Source organism: Chlamydomonas reinhardtii, chromosome 5 (genome assembly GCF_000002595.2).
Source record: "Chlamydomonas reinhardtii strain CC-503 cw92 mt+ chromosome 5, whole genome shotgun sequence".
In the NCBI taxonomy this organism is placed as follows: Eukaryota; Viridiplantae; Chlorophyta; class Chlorophyceae; order Chlamydomonadales; family Chlamydomonadaceae; genus Chlamydomonas; species Chlamydomonas reinhardtii.
This window is the reverse complement of record NC_057008.1, coordinates 1,926,546-1,941,545: the sequence shown is the minus strand read 5'-3', so window position 1 is coordinate 1,941,545 and position 15,000 is coordinate 1,926,546. Positions and strand designations below refer to the sequence as shown.

The following is a 15,000-nucleotide window of genomic DNA, read 5'->3' as shown; positions in this document are numbered from 1 at the left end:
GACCGACAGCTCGGGTCAGCTCTGACAGACTGAACCCATGGCGGAGAATCAACACATGAGACACAGGACAACAAATCCCATGCGTTTGGATGAGCTCGGGCCACCGCGTCCGCATCGCATGCGAAATTTTGTCCCTCCACGCAGAACTACAAGCACGCTATTGCAAGCTCTAATGCCATATGCTATACAAGCATCCTCGTTTACATGTATGCTCGCCAAGAAACATAAAGGTGGAAGTGACATCGTGTGCCTGCGTCGCTTCAGCAGGTGTGTGGGCCCCACTAGGTCAAGCCGCGCGGAGACTGCCATCATAGACCTAAGTGCCTAACAATAACTACGGAACTGCCTCGGATGCATCGCACGCAGGCGCTTCGGAGCACGACGCCGATGTGATGGCATAGTGAGATTCAGCCTCGCCGCTGGCCATTCTCCTTCACCGAGCTAGCATGGACAGCCACGACCCACCTGGCCTCGAGCCTGAGCATGAGGGTGGCGCCGAGGCGTCTCGGGGGCTCGCCAAGCGCGCAGCCGGCGCGGAGGCGCCTCTGGTTCCCGCCGCTGGCATGACCCACGGGTCCCAGCCGGCACCCAGCCAGCACGTTCCGGAGCACCAGGAGCAGCAGTGTGAGCCGGCGGCAGCTGTCAGTGCGGCGGCGGCCCCTGAGGGCGGCGGTGGTGATGGCAGCGGCCTGAGTGGTGGTGCGGCAGCCCTGGTCGTTGTCACGGAGGTGGTCACAACGGAGCTGGTGGCGGTCGTGATGACTCAGCAGCCGCCGCCGCCACCGCAGCGGCAGCAGCGGCAGCAGCAGGAACAGCTGGAGCAGCCGCCCGACGGGCTCAGCGCAGCAGCGGCGGCAGAAGCAGTAGAAGCAGTAGCAGTCGCGGCAGCAGCAGAGGCCACCGGCTTCGGTGCTAGCGGTGCCCCCGCGGCTTTGCTGCAGCCCGCGGCACTGCTGGCGCCGACACAGGCCCTGCCGTTGCCCGAGCCGCTTGTGACGCCGCCACCGCAACAGCCACACCCGCAGTACCAGCAATCTCAGGAACCTCAGACACATCAGCCACCGGAGCCAGCAGCGCAGGGGCAGCCGGCTGAGGGTGCCGGCGGCAGGACTGCTACTGCCGGCGGCAGCGGCGGCAATGGCGGCGGCAGTAGCAACGGCGCCGACGGTGGCAGCGGGAACAAGTCCGTGTTGTTCGTGCCCGCAACCGAGCCCCTACCTGGCAGCGGTGGAAGCCGCAGCGGCGGCGGCGGCGGCGCCGCTGGCGCCGCGCACAAGGCGTCAGGTGCCAGTGGCGGCGGCGGCGGTTCCGGCCGCGGGTCGGGTTCCGCCGGTGGCGGTGCTAACGGCAGTAGTGGAACCATATCGGCGTCCATGGATGCGGCTGCGGAGCGGCAGCACCTGCAGCTGCAGCTGCAACAGGGCCAGGCGCCATCGCCTCTGGCGCCGCCGCCGCTGCTGCTGCCTCAACACGAAAGCGGCTGTAGCGTGGGCGAAGCCGGCGGCAACGCTGGAGCCGCCGGTGGGGCTGCTGGTGGGGCTGCTGGTGGGGCCGCTGGAGCCGCCGCCGGTGGGGCTGCTGGTGAAAGCGTCGGCGGTGACATGCTGGGCACTGGCCCTGGCACTGGTGGTGGCGGCGGCGGTGGCGGCGGTGGCGCTGTGGGGGGCTTGATGATGATTCTGCCGCCCACCCAGCGCAACGACGCAATGCCACCGCCGCCGCTGCCGCTGCATGTATCGGCAGGAGCCGCAGGGGCGGCGCCGCTGCAGCAGGCGCAGCAGCAGCGGCTGGAGCGGCTGCAGCTGACGGCGGGCTCGCAGGCGGGGCCGCTGGGGCCGGGTGTGGGCCGGCCTGGCCGCAGAGATGGGACCGGTAGTGGTAGTGGTAGTGGGACTGGTGGCGAGACCGGCACCAGTAGTGGCAGCGGCAGCGGCAGTCGCACTGCGGGTAACGGCAGCGGCAGTGGCAGCGGCAGCAAAGCTGGAGATGGCGGTGCGATACTCCTTGCTGGCACAGTGCCGCTGCAGCCGCCGCCGCCGCCGCAGCCGCTGCTGCCGGAGGCCGCACCGCTGGCCGCACCTGTGCCCGAAGCCGCACCTGGTGTGCCTGTGTCCGGTTCGCTGCCCATCACCTTTTCCTTCGTCACCGACAGCCCCGTCCTGAAGCAGGCCGGCCCCGCCGCCCCAGAAGAGGCAGCTGTGCTGCCGGCGCCCGGCCAGCAGCCCACGCCGCCGCCGCCGCCGCAACCGCAGCTGCAGCCGCAGCAGCCACAGCTGCCGCCCCGGGCCGCGCCTCCTGCTGCGGGGGCTACGGCTGCAGCTGCGAACGGCGGCTCATCGGGTGCGGCGGCAGCGCCGCCACCGCCGCCGCCACCACCGCCGCCGCCGCCGCCGCCACAGCCGCCGCCGCCGCCGCCACCGGGCATCCTGCCGCCCAGCCAGGTGCCTGACGACGTCAGCCTGAGCCCGCTAGTTAGCCTCAGCCTGCAAGGCGGTGTGACGGATGGGGCGCGACCCGCTGGCGGCAGCGGCGGCAGCGGCGACGGCGGAGGTCGTGGGGCAGGCGGGGGTGGTGGTGGCGGCGGCGGCAGCGGCGGCAGCGGCGGCAGCCGCGGCGTCACCGACAGCGACGAGACGCTGCCGCCGCAGGAGGAATCCCAAGACCAGCACCAGCACCGGCACCAGCACATGCCGCCGCCGCCACCGCCGCTGGGCCGTCCGATGCCGCCTGCGCATGAAGGTCAGGCTGCACCACAGCAAGCACCGCCGCCGTCGGCGCCACCGTCGGTGCCGCCGCCGCCGGCTGCGGCTGCTGTTCAGCCGGTCAGTGCGGCGGCGCCGCTGCCGCCGACGCCGGAGACGCAGACGCAGACAGACGAGATGCGCGCGGCGGCGCTGGCGGCGCCGCCCTTCCAGCAGCAACCTGTTACTGGCGGCGGCGTCAGGGGCGGCGGCGGCGCCGCCACTGGTGATGGGAGTGAGGTGGAGCCGCCGACGCAGCTGCCGGAGGCGCTGGTGGCCGTGATGGCGGCTGGCGGCTGGGGCGGTGGCTCGGGCTCGGCCGAGGAGGCTCCCAGTCTGGGGCGGGGCATGCGGCAGCAGCATTTAGCGCTGCAGCAGGGGCTGCAGCACGGCCAGGGTCAGACCCAGGCCCAGGGCCAGGGTCAAGCTCAGGACCAGGGCCAGGGTAGCGGCGTCGTCAGCTCCTCCCCTGACCTGGGCATGTTCCTACAGCCGCCGCCACAGCCGCCACAGCCGCCGCTACAGCCGCCACCGCTGCTACAGCCGCTACAGCCGCCACAGCCGCTACAGCCGTCGCAGCTGCATCTCACCGCGGCAGGCGGCGGCCCTGGCGGCCGCGCTGTACCACCAGGCCGTGGCGGCGGTGGCGGCGACGCGGACGTTGCGGAGGCGACCATCAGCCCGCCGTCACTGGCAGACGGCATGGCGCCGCCGCCGCCGCCGCCGCCGCCGCTGCCGTCACTGCTACCGCCGCCGACACAGCGTCCGGCATCTGGGCTGCAGCACCGGCCGCCACGACCCCAGCAGAAGCAGAAGCAGCCGCAAGCCAGGGCGCGACCGGGCGCGACGGCAACGCCGGCGGCGGCGGCGGCGCTGACGGCGGTGGACGCAGCGCCCCTTTCTGTCTCTCCAGCGGCGGCGGCACCGCGTGCGGTACTGACCACAACTGCTGGCGGCGGCGGAAGTGGCGGCGTGGCATTCGGCATGGCGGCAGGGGTGGCGCGGAGGCGACAGCGCTCGCCCATTTCGCCAGCGGCGTTCGGCGTTGTGGGCGGCGGCGGCGGCGCCGCAGCAGCCGCCGGCGGGCAGGAGCGCAGCGCGGCAGGTGCGATTGGTGGTGCAGAGGCTGGGGGCGGCGGCGGGGGTAGTGACGTCGGGGGCAAGCGCCAGCGCCAGCGGCCGCCGGCACAACGCAGTCTGCACCAAGCTCTTGCGGCGGAAGCAGCAGTAGCAGCAGTAGCAGCGGCAGGTGGCGCAGGTGCGTTGGCTGGCTGGAGAGATGCGGCGGGCGCCACGGCTCCCGCCCGGGGCGCTGCCGAGGCGGCGGCGGTGGAGGCGGAGGCCACAGCGGCGGCGCTGAGGCGGCGGGAAGGACTGGAGGTGGCGCCGGAGGAGGCACGGGCCTACCTCCGTGGCGGCGGCAGCAGTGGCGGTGGCAGGATCACGTCAGCTGGCGACGGTGATCGTGACAGTGATGGTGCTGCCGGTGCGACACTTGCCCCTGGTGGCGCTGTTGACGCTGGCGGTGCCGCGTTGGCAGCAGGTGGAGGCAGTCCGCTGCGGCGGCGGCGCGCGGGGACCGCAGGCGCCGCCGCCGCCGCCGCGGCGGAACCAGTAGCCAAAGCCGACTTAGCTGCGCTGCACGAGCCAGGGGCCGCGCACCTCCAGCAGCAGCCGTCACCGCGCGCCGCCAGGGGCAGACCGCCGTCATCGCCAGTGTCACCAGCAGGCTCGCTGGCGGCGGCGGCGGTCGCGAGAGGCCTTGCCGCGGCCAAGCATGCCGCCGCCGCCGCCACCGCAGCTGCCGGTGCTGCGCAGAGGCACGGTGGGCCCGCCGTCCCTGCCGCCGCGCCTGCGGCCGCGCCGGCTACAGCCGCACGCATTGCTGCTACAGCCGCAGCAGAGGCCGCGATCGCCCAGCTACAGCCGCACCACCACCCACAGCTGCAGCCAGAGCCAGAGCCAGCAGCAGGCGAAGGCGGGCGCCAGCGCTCGCCCTCTCCACACAACGGCTGGGGCGGCGGCCAGCAGCGGCGTGTGGTGGTGCGCTGCACAACCACCTTTGACGCCGGCGCCGGCGGTGGACCGCCCACAGCCACCACCGTCGCCACGGCGGTGGACGAGCCGGAGCCCGAGCCCGAGCCGGAGGCTGGTCAGGGGGCTGGTCAGGGGGCTGGTCAGGGGGCTGGTCAGGGGGCTGGTCAGGGGGCTGAGCCCGAGCAACAGGAAGCGGTGGCGGCGGAGATGGAGACCGGGGCTGGAGCCGAGGAGGGGGGGATGCAGCAGGGAGGAGGGCTGCAGGCGGCCTGGAGGGGCAGTCCGAGCCAGGGCGCGGAGGACACAGAGATGGTGCCGGCGACAGAGGACGGCGGCGAGGAGGCAGCAGCGGGGGCTTCGTTGGCGGCGGGCGGCAGTAGCAGCTTCCTGGGCAGGCGGCCCACACCACCGCGGCCGGACATGGCAGTAGCAGGAGCGGCGCGGGGTGCGGCTGGGGCGGAAGGCCCGCGGGTTATCATCCGGACCAGCATCACGCGACCAGCAGGTGGTGGCGGCGGTGGCGGCGGTGGCGGCGGCGGCGATGGCCCAGGCGGCGGACCCGGCGGCGACCCGGGTGCCGACGGCGGTCTTTCGGGTGGTGGGTTTGGACTGCGTGGCGACAGCGGCGGCCCGAGTGGCGGCGGTGGTGGTGACTTTGACTTTGGGCTAGGTGGCGGCATCTTTGACAACGGCGCCCTAGGTGGTGGCGCTGGTCGCAGCAGCGGTGGTGGCGACGGCGCCCGCCGCAGTAGCAGCGGCCGCCGGCTGCGGCCGCTGCAGCCGCTGCCGCTGGAGCAAGACCTCCTGCGCCAGCGCCACGGCGGCGGCGGTGGCGGCGGCGGCGGTGGCGGTTCGCAGCGGCGGCGGCTGCAGGAGCTGGCAGCAGAGCGGCCGCTGGTGCACCCGTGGGCGCCGTGGGGGCAGCCGCCAGCAGCACTCTGGGATGGTGAAAATGCCTATGACAACCCACCCGCAGGGATGACGACGGGTGCTGATACACAACACCTGCTTTCGCCGGACAGGCCTTACGCCACGGCGGCGGCGCGGCTGGCGCCGGCGCCTGGAATTGGTGGTGGCAGCGGCGGCAGCCCTTACCTTGTGGCTGCTGTGCCGCCGCCGGCTGAGCCGCTACCAGCGGCGGCTGTAGCAGTCGTGGCATACCGCCTGCCGCCGCCACTGCTACAGCCACAGCAGCCGCATGCGCAGCTACCAGCCCTTGCTGGTGGTGCTGGCGGCAGCGCTGGTGTGGCGGGTGCGGCAGCGAGCGCTTGGCCGGAGGCGTATGCACCGGCAGGGCCTCCCTCGCCTTCGCCGTGGGGTCTGCGCATGGAGACGGCACTGCTGCGAGACCTCAGCCGCGCGGCCTTGGCGGAGGCGGAGGCAGTGCTGACGGCAGTGGAGGAGCGCCGGCAGAGACAGCAGCAGCAGACGCAGCAGCAGCAGACGCAGCGGCAGACGCAGCGGCTGCAGTGGCCGCTCCCGCTCGTGCCGATACGGCAGCTACACGCGCATTCGCCGGCCCCGCAGCCGCCGCAGCCGGCTGAGGGGCCGCAGCCGCCGCATGCGCCCCAGCCAGGGCTGCAGCAACCACAACAGCAGCCGCTTCCGCCGTCGGCGGCAGAACTGCAGATGGTGTTGCAGCGGCAGCAGCAGCAGGGCGTGCCGCCGGAAGAGCTGATAGGCGAAGGCAGGTGGCAGGTGTTCATGTCGCCGGCCGCGCCTGCGCCCGCGCCTGCGCCCGCGCCTGCGCCTGAACCAGCCCTGAATGCAGCAATGACGACGCAGCAGCCAGCGTCCGCCCCCGGCGGCCACCATCACCCCCTGCTGCCGACCCGTGCTCGCTCTGCCATCGCGGCGTGGCATGGCGGCGGTGCTGCTGTGGAGCCTTTCGCTGATGTGTGGCAGTCGCTGTCACCGGGGCGCCTCCTGCCGCCACGCGCTCTGTCCGCTGTGGAGGCAGGACGTATGGGAGGTGGCGGCGGCGGCGGCGGCGGCGGCGGCGGCGGCAGCGGCAGCGGCGAGTATGCGGCGGCACAACCCGCCGCGGCGGCTGGGGGCCGGGCGACGCAACGAAGCCGGCAGCCGCAGCAGCCGCAGCAGCCGCAGCAGTGGGCGCTGCAGTGGGCGCAGTGGCAGCGGCAGCCTGTGGGATGGGCGGAGGTGGGCATGCAGGCGGAGGTGGAGGGGGAGATGGCGGCGGCAGAGGCGTCAGAGGCGCAGGCCGAAGTGGAGGCGGAGCCAGACCAGGCACTGCATGAAGGCGAGCGGCTGGCTGGGATGCCGGTGCCAGCGCCGCAGCAGGGCCTGCGGGATGGCGGCGCGCGACCGTTCCCCACCGGTCGTGCCCGCATCGCGCCGCCGCCGCCGCCGCCGCCGCCGCCGCCGCCGCTGGTGTGTCGCTACAGCGGCGTTGCAAGCCTGCAGGCCGCTGGCGGCGGCTTCGGCGGCGCTGCGGCAGCAGCAGCAGCGGCTGGCGACATGCTACAGCCGCAGCAGCTCTACGGCGCCGGACCTGCAGGCGCGACTGCTGCTGCAGCTGCTGCAGCTGCTGCTGGTGATGTCGCGATTGGGGAGAGGTCCGAGGGGGCAGCGGGAGAGTATGGGTGGGAGGAAGAGCAGGAAGAGAGGCTTGGGCCGTACGGTGGCGGCGGTGTGTGGCAGGATGCGCCAGTTCAGCAGCTGGAGCCGTACGAACAGCAGGAGCCGTACGAACAGCAGGAGCCGTACGAACAGCAGGAGCCGTACGAACAGCAGGAGCCGTACGAACAGCAGGAGCCGTACGAACAGCAGGAGCCGTACGAGCAACAGGAGCCGTACGGACAGCAGGGATTGCGTGCGCGGCGGTGGAATGAGCAGCGGTGGCTGCAGCAGCAGAATGAAGGAGATGCAGGCACAACCGAAGCAGGATGGCAAGAGGCGCAGCAACTGCAGCAGCAGCAGCAGGAGGAGGAGGAGCAGCAGCAGCAGGAGCAGCATGAGGAAGAGCAGCAGGAGGAGCAGCAGGAGGAGCAGGAGGAGCAGCAGCAGCAGGAGGAGGCTCGGCGGCTGCCGTTTCAGTCGCCGCGGCCGCTCACACCGCAGCGGGCACTGCGTCTGATGCGGCTGCAGGCGGCGGCGGCCGCGCAGGCGCAGGAGGCACGTGTGCAGGCGGATGCGGCGGTGACAGAAGGGGCGGTGGCGGCGCCGCATGGACCCCGCGTCGACACAGGCGAAACAGGCGTGGGGGCCGAGCCGCAGGCCGGCGAGCCAGCGGCTGGTGTGCCCATGTCTGGCCTCACCATCACCAGCCTGCAAGATGATGGCACTGGTGGTGTCGGGGCGGGGGTTGCAGCGGGGACCTCTCGGCCAGGTACTGCCGCTGCAACTGCTGCTGCTACTGCCGCTGCTACTGCTACTGCTGCTGCTGCTGCTACTGCCGCTGCAGCTGTGCGCGTCGCCACGGTCGCTGCCGCTGCCCTTGTCGAGGCGCCTGCCACGTCCGTGTCCGCTGGCGGCGGCGGCGGCGGCGGCAGTGGCGGCGGCGGCGGCGGCAGTGGCGGCGGCGGCGGCGGCAGTGGTGGCGGCGGCAGTGGCGGCGGCGGCAGTGGCGGCGGCAGTGGCGGAACATGGCAGCAGGCCCAGGCGCAGGGGGTTGGGTTCGAGGCTGAGCAGGGCCAGCAGCAGCAGCCGGAGCCGCAGCTGCAGGCGGAGGTGAATGCCGCCAAGGACGGCGGGCCGCACCTCCTGTCGGCGTCTGCTGCCGCCGCTGCCCGCTCGGTGGATGATGCAGGCGGCGCCAGGCTGGGCGTGTCATCAATTGGCTTTGATGGCGGCAACGACGGCGGCTACGGAGGTAGCGGCAGCCCCTGCGGCTACGGCGACAGCGGCAGCGGCGGCGGCGGCTCTTTGGACGGCGGATCACAGCAGCAGCAACTTTATCCAGATTCCCAGGATCGTGCAGATGATGATGTCGGACAAGAGGGCTTGTTCCTAGCGCCAGAGGCCTACGCCCGCGCCGCCGCCGCCGAGGCCGCCGCCGCCAGGGCCGGGGCGGAAGCCGCGGCGGCGGCGGCGGCGGCGACGGAGGCCTGTGCGGCGGCGGCGCTGCTGGCTGATGCGGACCAGGAGGAGGCGGCCGGCGACGACGTGACGACGGCGGCGGTACGACAGATGACGGCGTTTGCGGTGGAGCTGGAGGCGTTGGCTGCCAGGGCGCGGAGGGCGGGCGCCGCGGGTGCGGTGGCGGCGGAACAAAAGGCTCCGCGGCCGCTGACGCCGCTGACCAGCCGCATGCGGCAGCGGCAGCAGCAGGTAGGTCAGCAGTCCCAGCAAACGGCAGTGCCGCCTCCGGCGGCACAGCCGCCGCCCGGTAATGACGTGGTGATTCAGGACTCGCCGGACCTGGTGCCGCCCGGCACTGGAGCCGCAGCCGCCGTGACAGCCACCGCCGCCGCCGCCGCCGCGACAACTGCCGCTGCCGCCGCGGCAGCAGGCATGGATGCAGCAGCTGCTGCTGGTGCGGCTACTGACGATGCTGCGGATGAAGCCGACGCGGGTGCTGCAGCGGGCAGGTGGTGGGAGGATGAGCTGGGCGAGGCGGCGGCGGCGGTGGTGGACGCCCTGACCTGGTCTGAGCCGGAGGAGCAGCCGGAGGAGGAGGAAGGGGAGGAGGAGGAGGAGGAGGCCGAGGAGGAGGAGGAGGATGAACCGGAGGAGGGGAACGCGGAACAGGATGTGGAGGAAGGTATGGTGGAGGAGATGGAGGAGGCACAGCTGGGGGGTGTGGCGGGCGTGGCGGCCCCACAGACTGCAGCTGCACCAGCCGCAGCGCCAACCGGCTCCTACAGTGAGATACCCGCCACTGACAGCGCCTCTGGCGACGACGACGGTGCGGCGGCGGCGGGCAGTGACAGCGTCGGCGTGAGAGGACTGCTGGGTGGCGGCAGTGGCGGCACCGGCGGCAGCGGCGGCTTCATGGGCAGAGTGGCTGACCTGTTTGCCACGGGCTCACCCGCTGCTCGTTCAGCTGAGGCGGCCGCCGCCGCTGCGGCCGCCCATGACCGCAATGGTGGCGGCGGCGGCAGCAGGGCAGGCGCCGGCAGCCCTGGCGGCGGCAGCCCTGGCGGCGGCGGCGGCCGCCTGCGGTGGGTGGAGGGCGGCGGGCGGCTGCACGCCGTGGGTCTGGCGGCGGACCTGGCGGGTCTGGACACGGCGGCGGCGGCGGCGGCGGCGGCGGCGGCGGCTGCAGCTGGCGTGGACGCGGCGGCGGCATTGGCTGCTGAGGAGCGTGTGGGTGACGGAGGTGGCGGGGCGTGCAGTGACGCGGACCTGCTGTTCGACCCAAACCAGGTGCGACGGGTGCGACACACATGGACACTTTCTGGTGCGGTTGCTGGTGTGAAACACACACATGCACACTCTACGTAGTTGGAAAGCAGCAGGGCCAGCCTGGCGGCTTGTCTTGACCGAGGCGTGCATTGTTCCTTTGTAATTTCCTTGTTCCATTTACGTTGTTTGGTGTGTGCTGCAATTAAACACCTCACGTTATTAAACCCTATGGTGAACACACACACACACACGACCCCCAGGTGCGCAGCGGCGCGCAGCCGGCTGCCGCCATGTCCCTGACTGCCCACACCCACGCCCACACGTACCACGCCCACACGCACGGCCCCCAAGCCGGTGGTGCCCATTCGCATTCGCCGCCGCCACCGCCACCACCGCCGCCGCCGGCTCGCGGACTGCATTGGCAAACCGCGTTTCGCCGCAGCGCCTCCCTGGACGCGGCGGCAGCGACGGCAGCTCGCGCCGCAGACGCAGCAGCAGAAGAAGAAGGCGCCGAAGAGCCAGCCGGCGCCGCAGCTCGGCACCTGGCCCCCGACGCCGCCGCCCCGGTGACGCCTGCTGCGGCCACCGGGGCAGGCAGCAACGGTGCGGTTGAGGATGGGGCTCAGGGGCGGAGGCAGCCGCGGCCGAAACAACAGCAGCAGCAGCAGCAGCAGCAGCGGCTGCAGCGGCGGCGGCGGAGGCGGCGCACTGCCGATGAGTTGCTGCTGGAGGAGCAGGCGGAGCGGGAGGCGGAGGAGCGGCGGCAGCTGCAGCGCCAGCAGCAGGCGGAATCCGAGGGCGAGGAGGAAGAGGAGGGGCAGGAAGAGGAGGGGCAGGAGGAGGAACCGTCTGAGGCAGGGCGGGGAGAAGGAGCCAACTGGGACGAGGTGGAGCGGGACCATCGGCAGCAGCATTGGCAGCGCCCGAGTGGCCGCGGCGGGGCAGTAGCGCGCAAGCGCCGGAGGCTCACTGCCTACACCGCCGCATCGATGCCACATCTGCTACAACCAACGCCGGTGCAGGTGCAGGTGCCGCACACACCCGGCGCCGCTGGCACCGCTGCTGTGACCGCTGCCGCCGCGACGCCGGCAGGCGGCGGCGCCGCCGCTGCGGCTGCAGGGCCTCCGCCGGTTCCACGCCGTGCGCCTGCTGTGAGCTCCCCGTCTGCTGCCGCAGCTACAGCCACCGGCGGCGGTGGCGCCGCCGCCACTATTGGCGGCGGCGCTCCCGCCACTACCGGCGCCACCACTGCTGGCACCAGCTACACGCAGCCGCGCTCCGGCTGGCGGCGCCTGGGCCGCATGCTCACCGTCCCCACCTCACAACTGCTGCTCAGGCAACAGCAGCCGCAACCGCACCCACACCCGCGGCAGCTGACTGGTAGCCAGCAGCAGCAGCAGCTGGCTGGTAGCCAGCAGCAGCAGCAGCAGCAGCAGCAGCAGCAGCAGCAGCAGCCGCAGCACAGCCGGCAGCGGTATGGTGATGACGGGCAGCAGCAGGCGCACAGCTGCCAGCAGCAGGTGCGGCCAGCTCTGCCGATGACACGCCACGCCACGCCCCACAGCCGCAAGCCTCCCGCAGCTGCCAGTGCCTGGGTGCCGGAGCAGGAGTTGTACGAGTGGCAGCAGCAGCAGCAGCAGGGGAAGGAGCGGCAAGAGCAGGAGGAGGTTGCTGAGGAGCACAGATGGGAGCGGCTGCAGCAGCAGGCTGTGCAGGCGCCGGAGACGCCGGCCGTGGCGCCGGCTGCGGCTACAACCGCCGTTCTTTCTGCCACTGCTGCTGCTGCTGCTACTGCCGCTACTGCCGCAAGGCCGACGGTGCCGCTGACCGCAGCGAACCTGTTTGCACCCTCTACACCGGCGGCCGCCGGGGCGCCTCAGGCGGGGGCTGCTGAAGCGGCGGCGGGTATGCGCGGGGCAACTCCTGCTGCAGCCATTGGACCTACCGCTGCCACGCCCGGGCGCTCGCTGTTTCGCACACCGGCGGCTGAAGCAGCAGTAGCACCCGCGCAACAGACGCCGGCGGCAGTAGCAGGCCACGGCAGCGTCGGCGGCGCGGGCGCTAGCGGCGGCGGTGCGGCTGCTACAGCCACAGCTGCTACAGCCCGTCGGTCGCTGTTCAGCGGGTACAGAGCGCGCCGCGCCGCCGCCACGCCGGCAGCAGCGGCTGGCAGCAAGCGCCCCCTTCAAGAAGTAGAAGAAGCGCCGCCGGCAACGGCGGTGGCTGGGAAGCGCAGTCGGCTACTGCCGCCGCCGCAGGCGGCGGAGGCAGCGGTGGTGGTGGTAGCATACAAGGCCATGGCTGTCGTGATGGGAGGGGTCGGAGGGGCTGGGGGCGGGCCGCCGCCGCCGCCGCCGCGGTTGGCGCCGCCGCGGTTGGCGCCGCCGCAGCCGCCAGTGCACCAGGAGCCAAAAAATGGGCTGCCCCCGTCGCTGAGTGAGCGAGCGGCGGGGGCGGACACCAAAGCTACAGCCAGGTCCGCGGCTACAGCCGCGGAGGAGGACGAGGGGCGGCGCGGACCTAGCGGCGGCGGCGGTGGCGGCGGCGGAGGCCGTGGTGCAGGGACGGCACCGCCGCCGGGAGAGAGGGATGAGGTGATGACGCCAGCGGACGGCGGCGGTGTGGTTGCGACAGAAGCAAATCCACTGGCGGCGGCGGAAACGGTGGCGGAAGCGGAAGCGGCGGCGGCGGCGGCCGCTGCGGCGCCCATGGCGGAGCCCTCTGACAGCGAGATGGCGACATGGGAGGGCGGCGGCGGCGGCGTCAGCAGCGGTGACGGTGACGGCGGTGGCGGCGGCGATAGCGATTATGATGATGACAGTGCGGAGTCGCCGCCGCTACGCACGTCGCCGCCGGCGCCGGCGCTACTCGCGGCCGCAGCCGCAGGGTCGCCGGGTGCTGGGCGCTGGGCGGCGGCGGCAGTGCCTTCATTCCCAGTGGGGCCTCGTACCTCGCCGGGAGCTGCTGCGGCGGCGGTGCCTATGCCGCGCGTGTCAGACCTGGTGCTCTGGCCGCAGGGTGAGGGGGGCGAGGAGGCGCAGGAGGAGGAGCAAGAGCAAGAGGAGCAGGAGCAAGAGCAAGAGCAGGAGGAGGAGGAGGGCTTCTCGGCAGCGGCACAAGCAGCAGGCGCAGCAGACGAGCAACGGCAGGGGCCTGGCCGTGCCAGTACGCGTGCGGCCAGAGCTGCGGCGCCCCTCGGCCTCGCCGCCGCCGGCAGCAGAAAGCAAAGGCCGCCAGCCGCAGCTCATGCCGACACCACCTGCGGCGACCGCGGCAAGGATGGCGGCGGCGGCAATGGTGGCGCTGGCAGGAGGGTGCCGGTTTGTGCTACGGCGAGCCGCGTGTTTGTCACGGTGGCGCGGGAAGCAGGCGCAGCGGCCATGCCATTGGCAGGCGCTACGGACACACTCGGCGGGGATGGCGGGGGCGCAGGTGCCGCTGTGGTTGTTGACAATTGCCGGCGCCGGCAACAGGACCAGCAGCAGCGACAGCAGCGGGCAGCACCACCGAACCGCTTCGCCGCTGCCGCGGCTCTGTCGCCGTCGTCACACCGCCGGCGGGCTGCTGTCACGCCGCCGCCGCCGGTGCCGCTGCAGCGGACGCCTGCTGGCGCCGGTGGTGGCGCATCCCCAGCAGCCGCCGCCACTGGCACCCCCGCTACTACGACTCCAGGGCCTGGTGGTGCTGGAGTGTCGGAGCCGCTTCTGCCGCGGCCGGCGCCGCTGGTGGGTATCACCGCAGCAGAAGCAGGAGCAGCAGCAGCAGAAGCCGGCAATGGGAGTACCGCTGCGGGAGGGACTCGGGGCATTGGGACGGCGCTGGCGCTGCTGTCAGAAGCGGCAGCAGCGGCAGCGGCAGCAGCAGCAGCGTATGGTGCGGCCGCAGGCACAGCCGCCACCGGTATAGCCACAGCCACACAGCAGATTGTAAAGACGGCGGCGGCGGTGTCGGCGGCACCGGCTGCAGGCGGTGGGGCAGCCGCGGGCCAAGCGGCCGCGGCGGCGGCGGCGGCGGCAACGGTTGCGGCGGCGGCGGTGGCGGCCGAGCACGTGGGGGTACGGCGGGCGACAGAGCCAGTGGCGGCCGCGGAAGCTGTCCAGCAGGTGGCTGCCGCTGTTGAAGCAACGGAGGCGGCGGCGGCGCAGGAGGCGGCTGGTGCTGCTGACGAGGACAGAGGCAACGAGGAGGATGACGATGACGGCAGCTGTCTGGAGCAGCTGCCTGGGCGGCCGTCCCCGCGCAGGAGCAGTAGCGCGCAGACGCAGCAGCGCTCAGCCCAGGGGCGGCAGCAGCAGCAGCAGCAGCAGGAGCAGCTGCAGCAGGAGCAGCTTCAGCAGCAGCAGGAGCAGCTGCAGCAGGAGCAGCAGGAGCAGCTGCAGCAGCAGCAGGAGCAGCTGCTGCAGGAGCAGGAGCAGCTGCAGGAGGAGCAGGAGCAGTTGCAGCAGCAGCAGGAGCAGTTGCAGCAGGAGGAGCAGGAGCAGTTGCAGCAGGAGGAGCAGGAGCAGTTGCAGCAGGAGGAGCAGGAGCAGTTGCAGCAGGAGCAGATGCAAGGGCATCCACCCCAAGGGCAAGCGCAAGAGCAGCAGCATGAGCAGATGCAAAGGCATCCGCAGGAACAGCTGCACGGGCAGCAGCAAGAGCAGCTGCAAGCGCTCGCAGAGCCGCCGCCGGCGGACACGGCACTTGCTTTGGCAGCCGCAGCAGCGATGGCTGCGGCAGCTGACGCAGGGCCGCCGGCAGCAGGTGGTGTGTGGCCTGACCCGTACGAACAGCCGTCACAGCAGCAAGAGGAGGAGGAGGAGGCGGGGGCAGCGCAGGCCGATGGCGGCGACGAAGGAGCTGGCGGTGGCGGCGACGCAGCAGGGGCTGTGGGGCCGCTGTCCTCGCCCTCTGTGTCACTGCCTCTGCCGCCGGC

General features: G+C 72.5%; 1 protein-coding gene across 1 annotated transcript in view; it reads left to right on the top strand.

The window, feature by feature from the left end:
* The window catches only part of CHLRE_05g241634v5 (uncharacterized protein), a 17,048-nt gene that overhangs the window by 33 nt on the left and 2,015 nt on the right, over positions 1-15,000 (top strand). Inside the window, exons 1-4 of the mRNA XM_043062389.1 lie at positions 1-2,562; positions 2,740-8,127; positions 8,203-10,106; positions 10,346-15,000. The exon at positions 1-2,562 is cut by the window's left edge and continues 33 nt beyond it; the exon at positions 10,346-15,000 is cut by the window's right edge and continues 362 nt beyond it. Of these exons, the coding sequence (XP_042924744.1) occupies positions 447-2,562; positions 2,740-8,127; positions 8,203-10,106; positions 10,346-15,000 (14,063 nt within the window). The 5' untranslated portion in view covers positions 1-446. The remainder of the gene's footprint in view (positions 2,563-2,739; positions 8,128-8,202; positions 10,107-10,345) is intronic.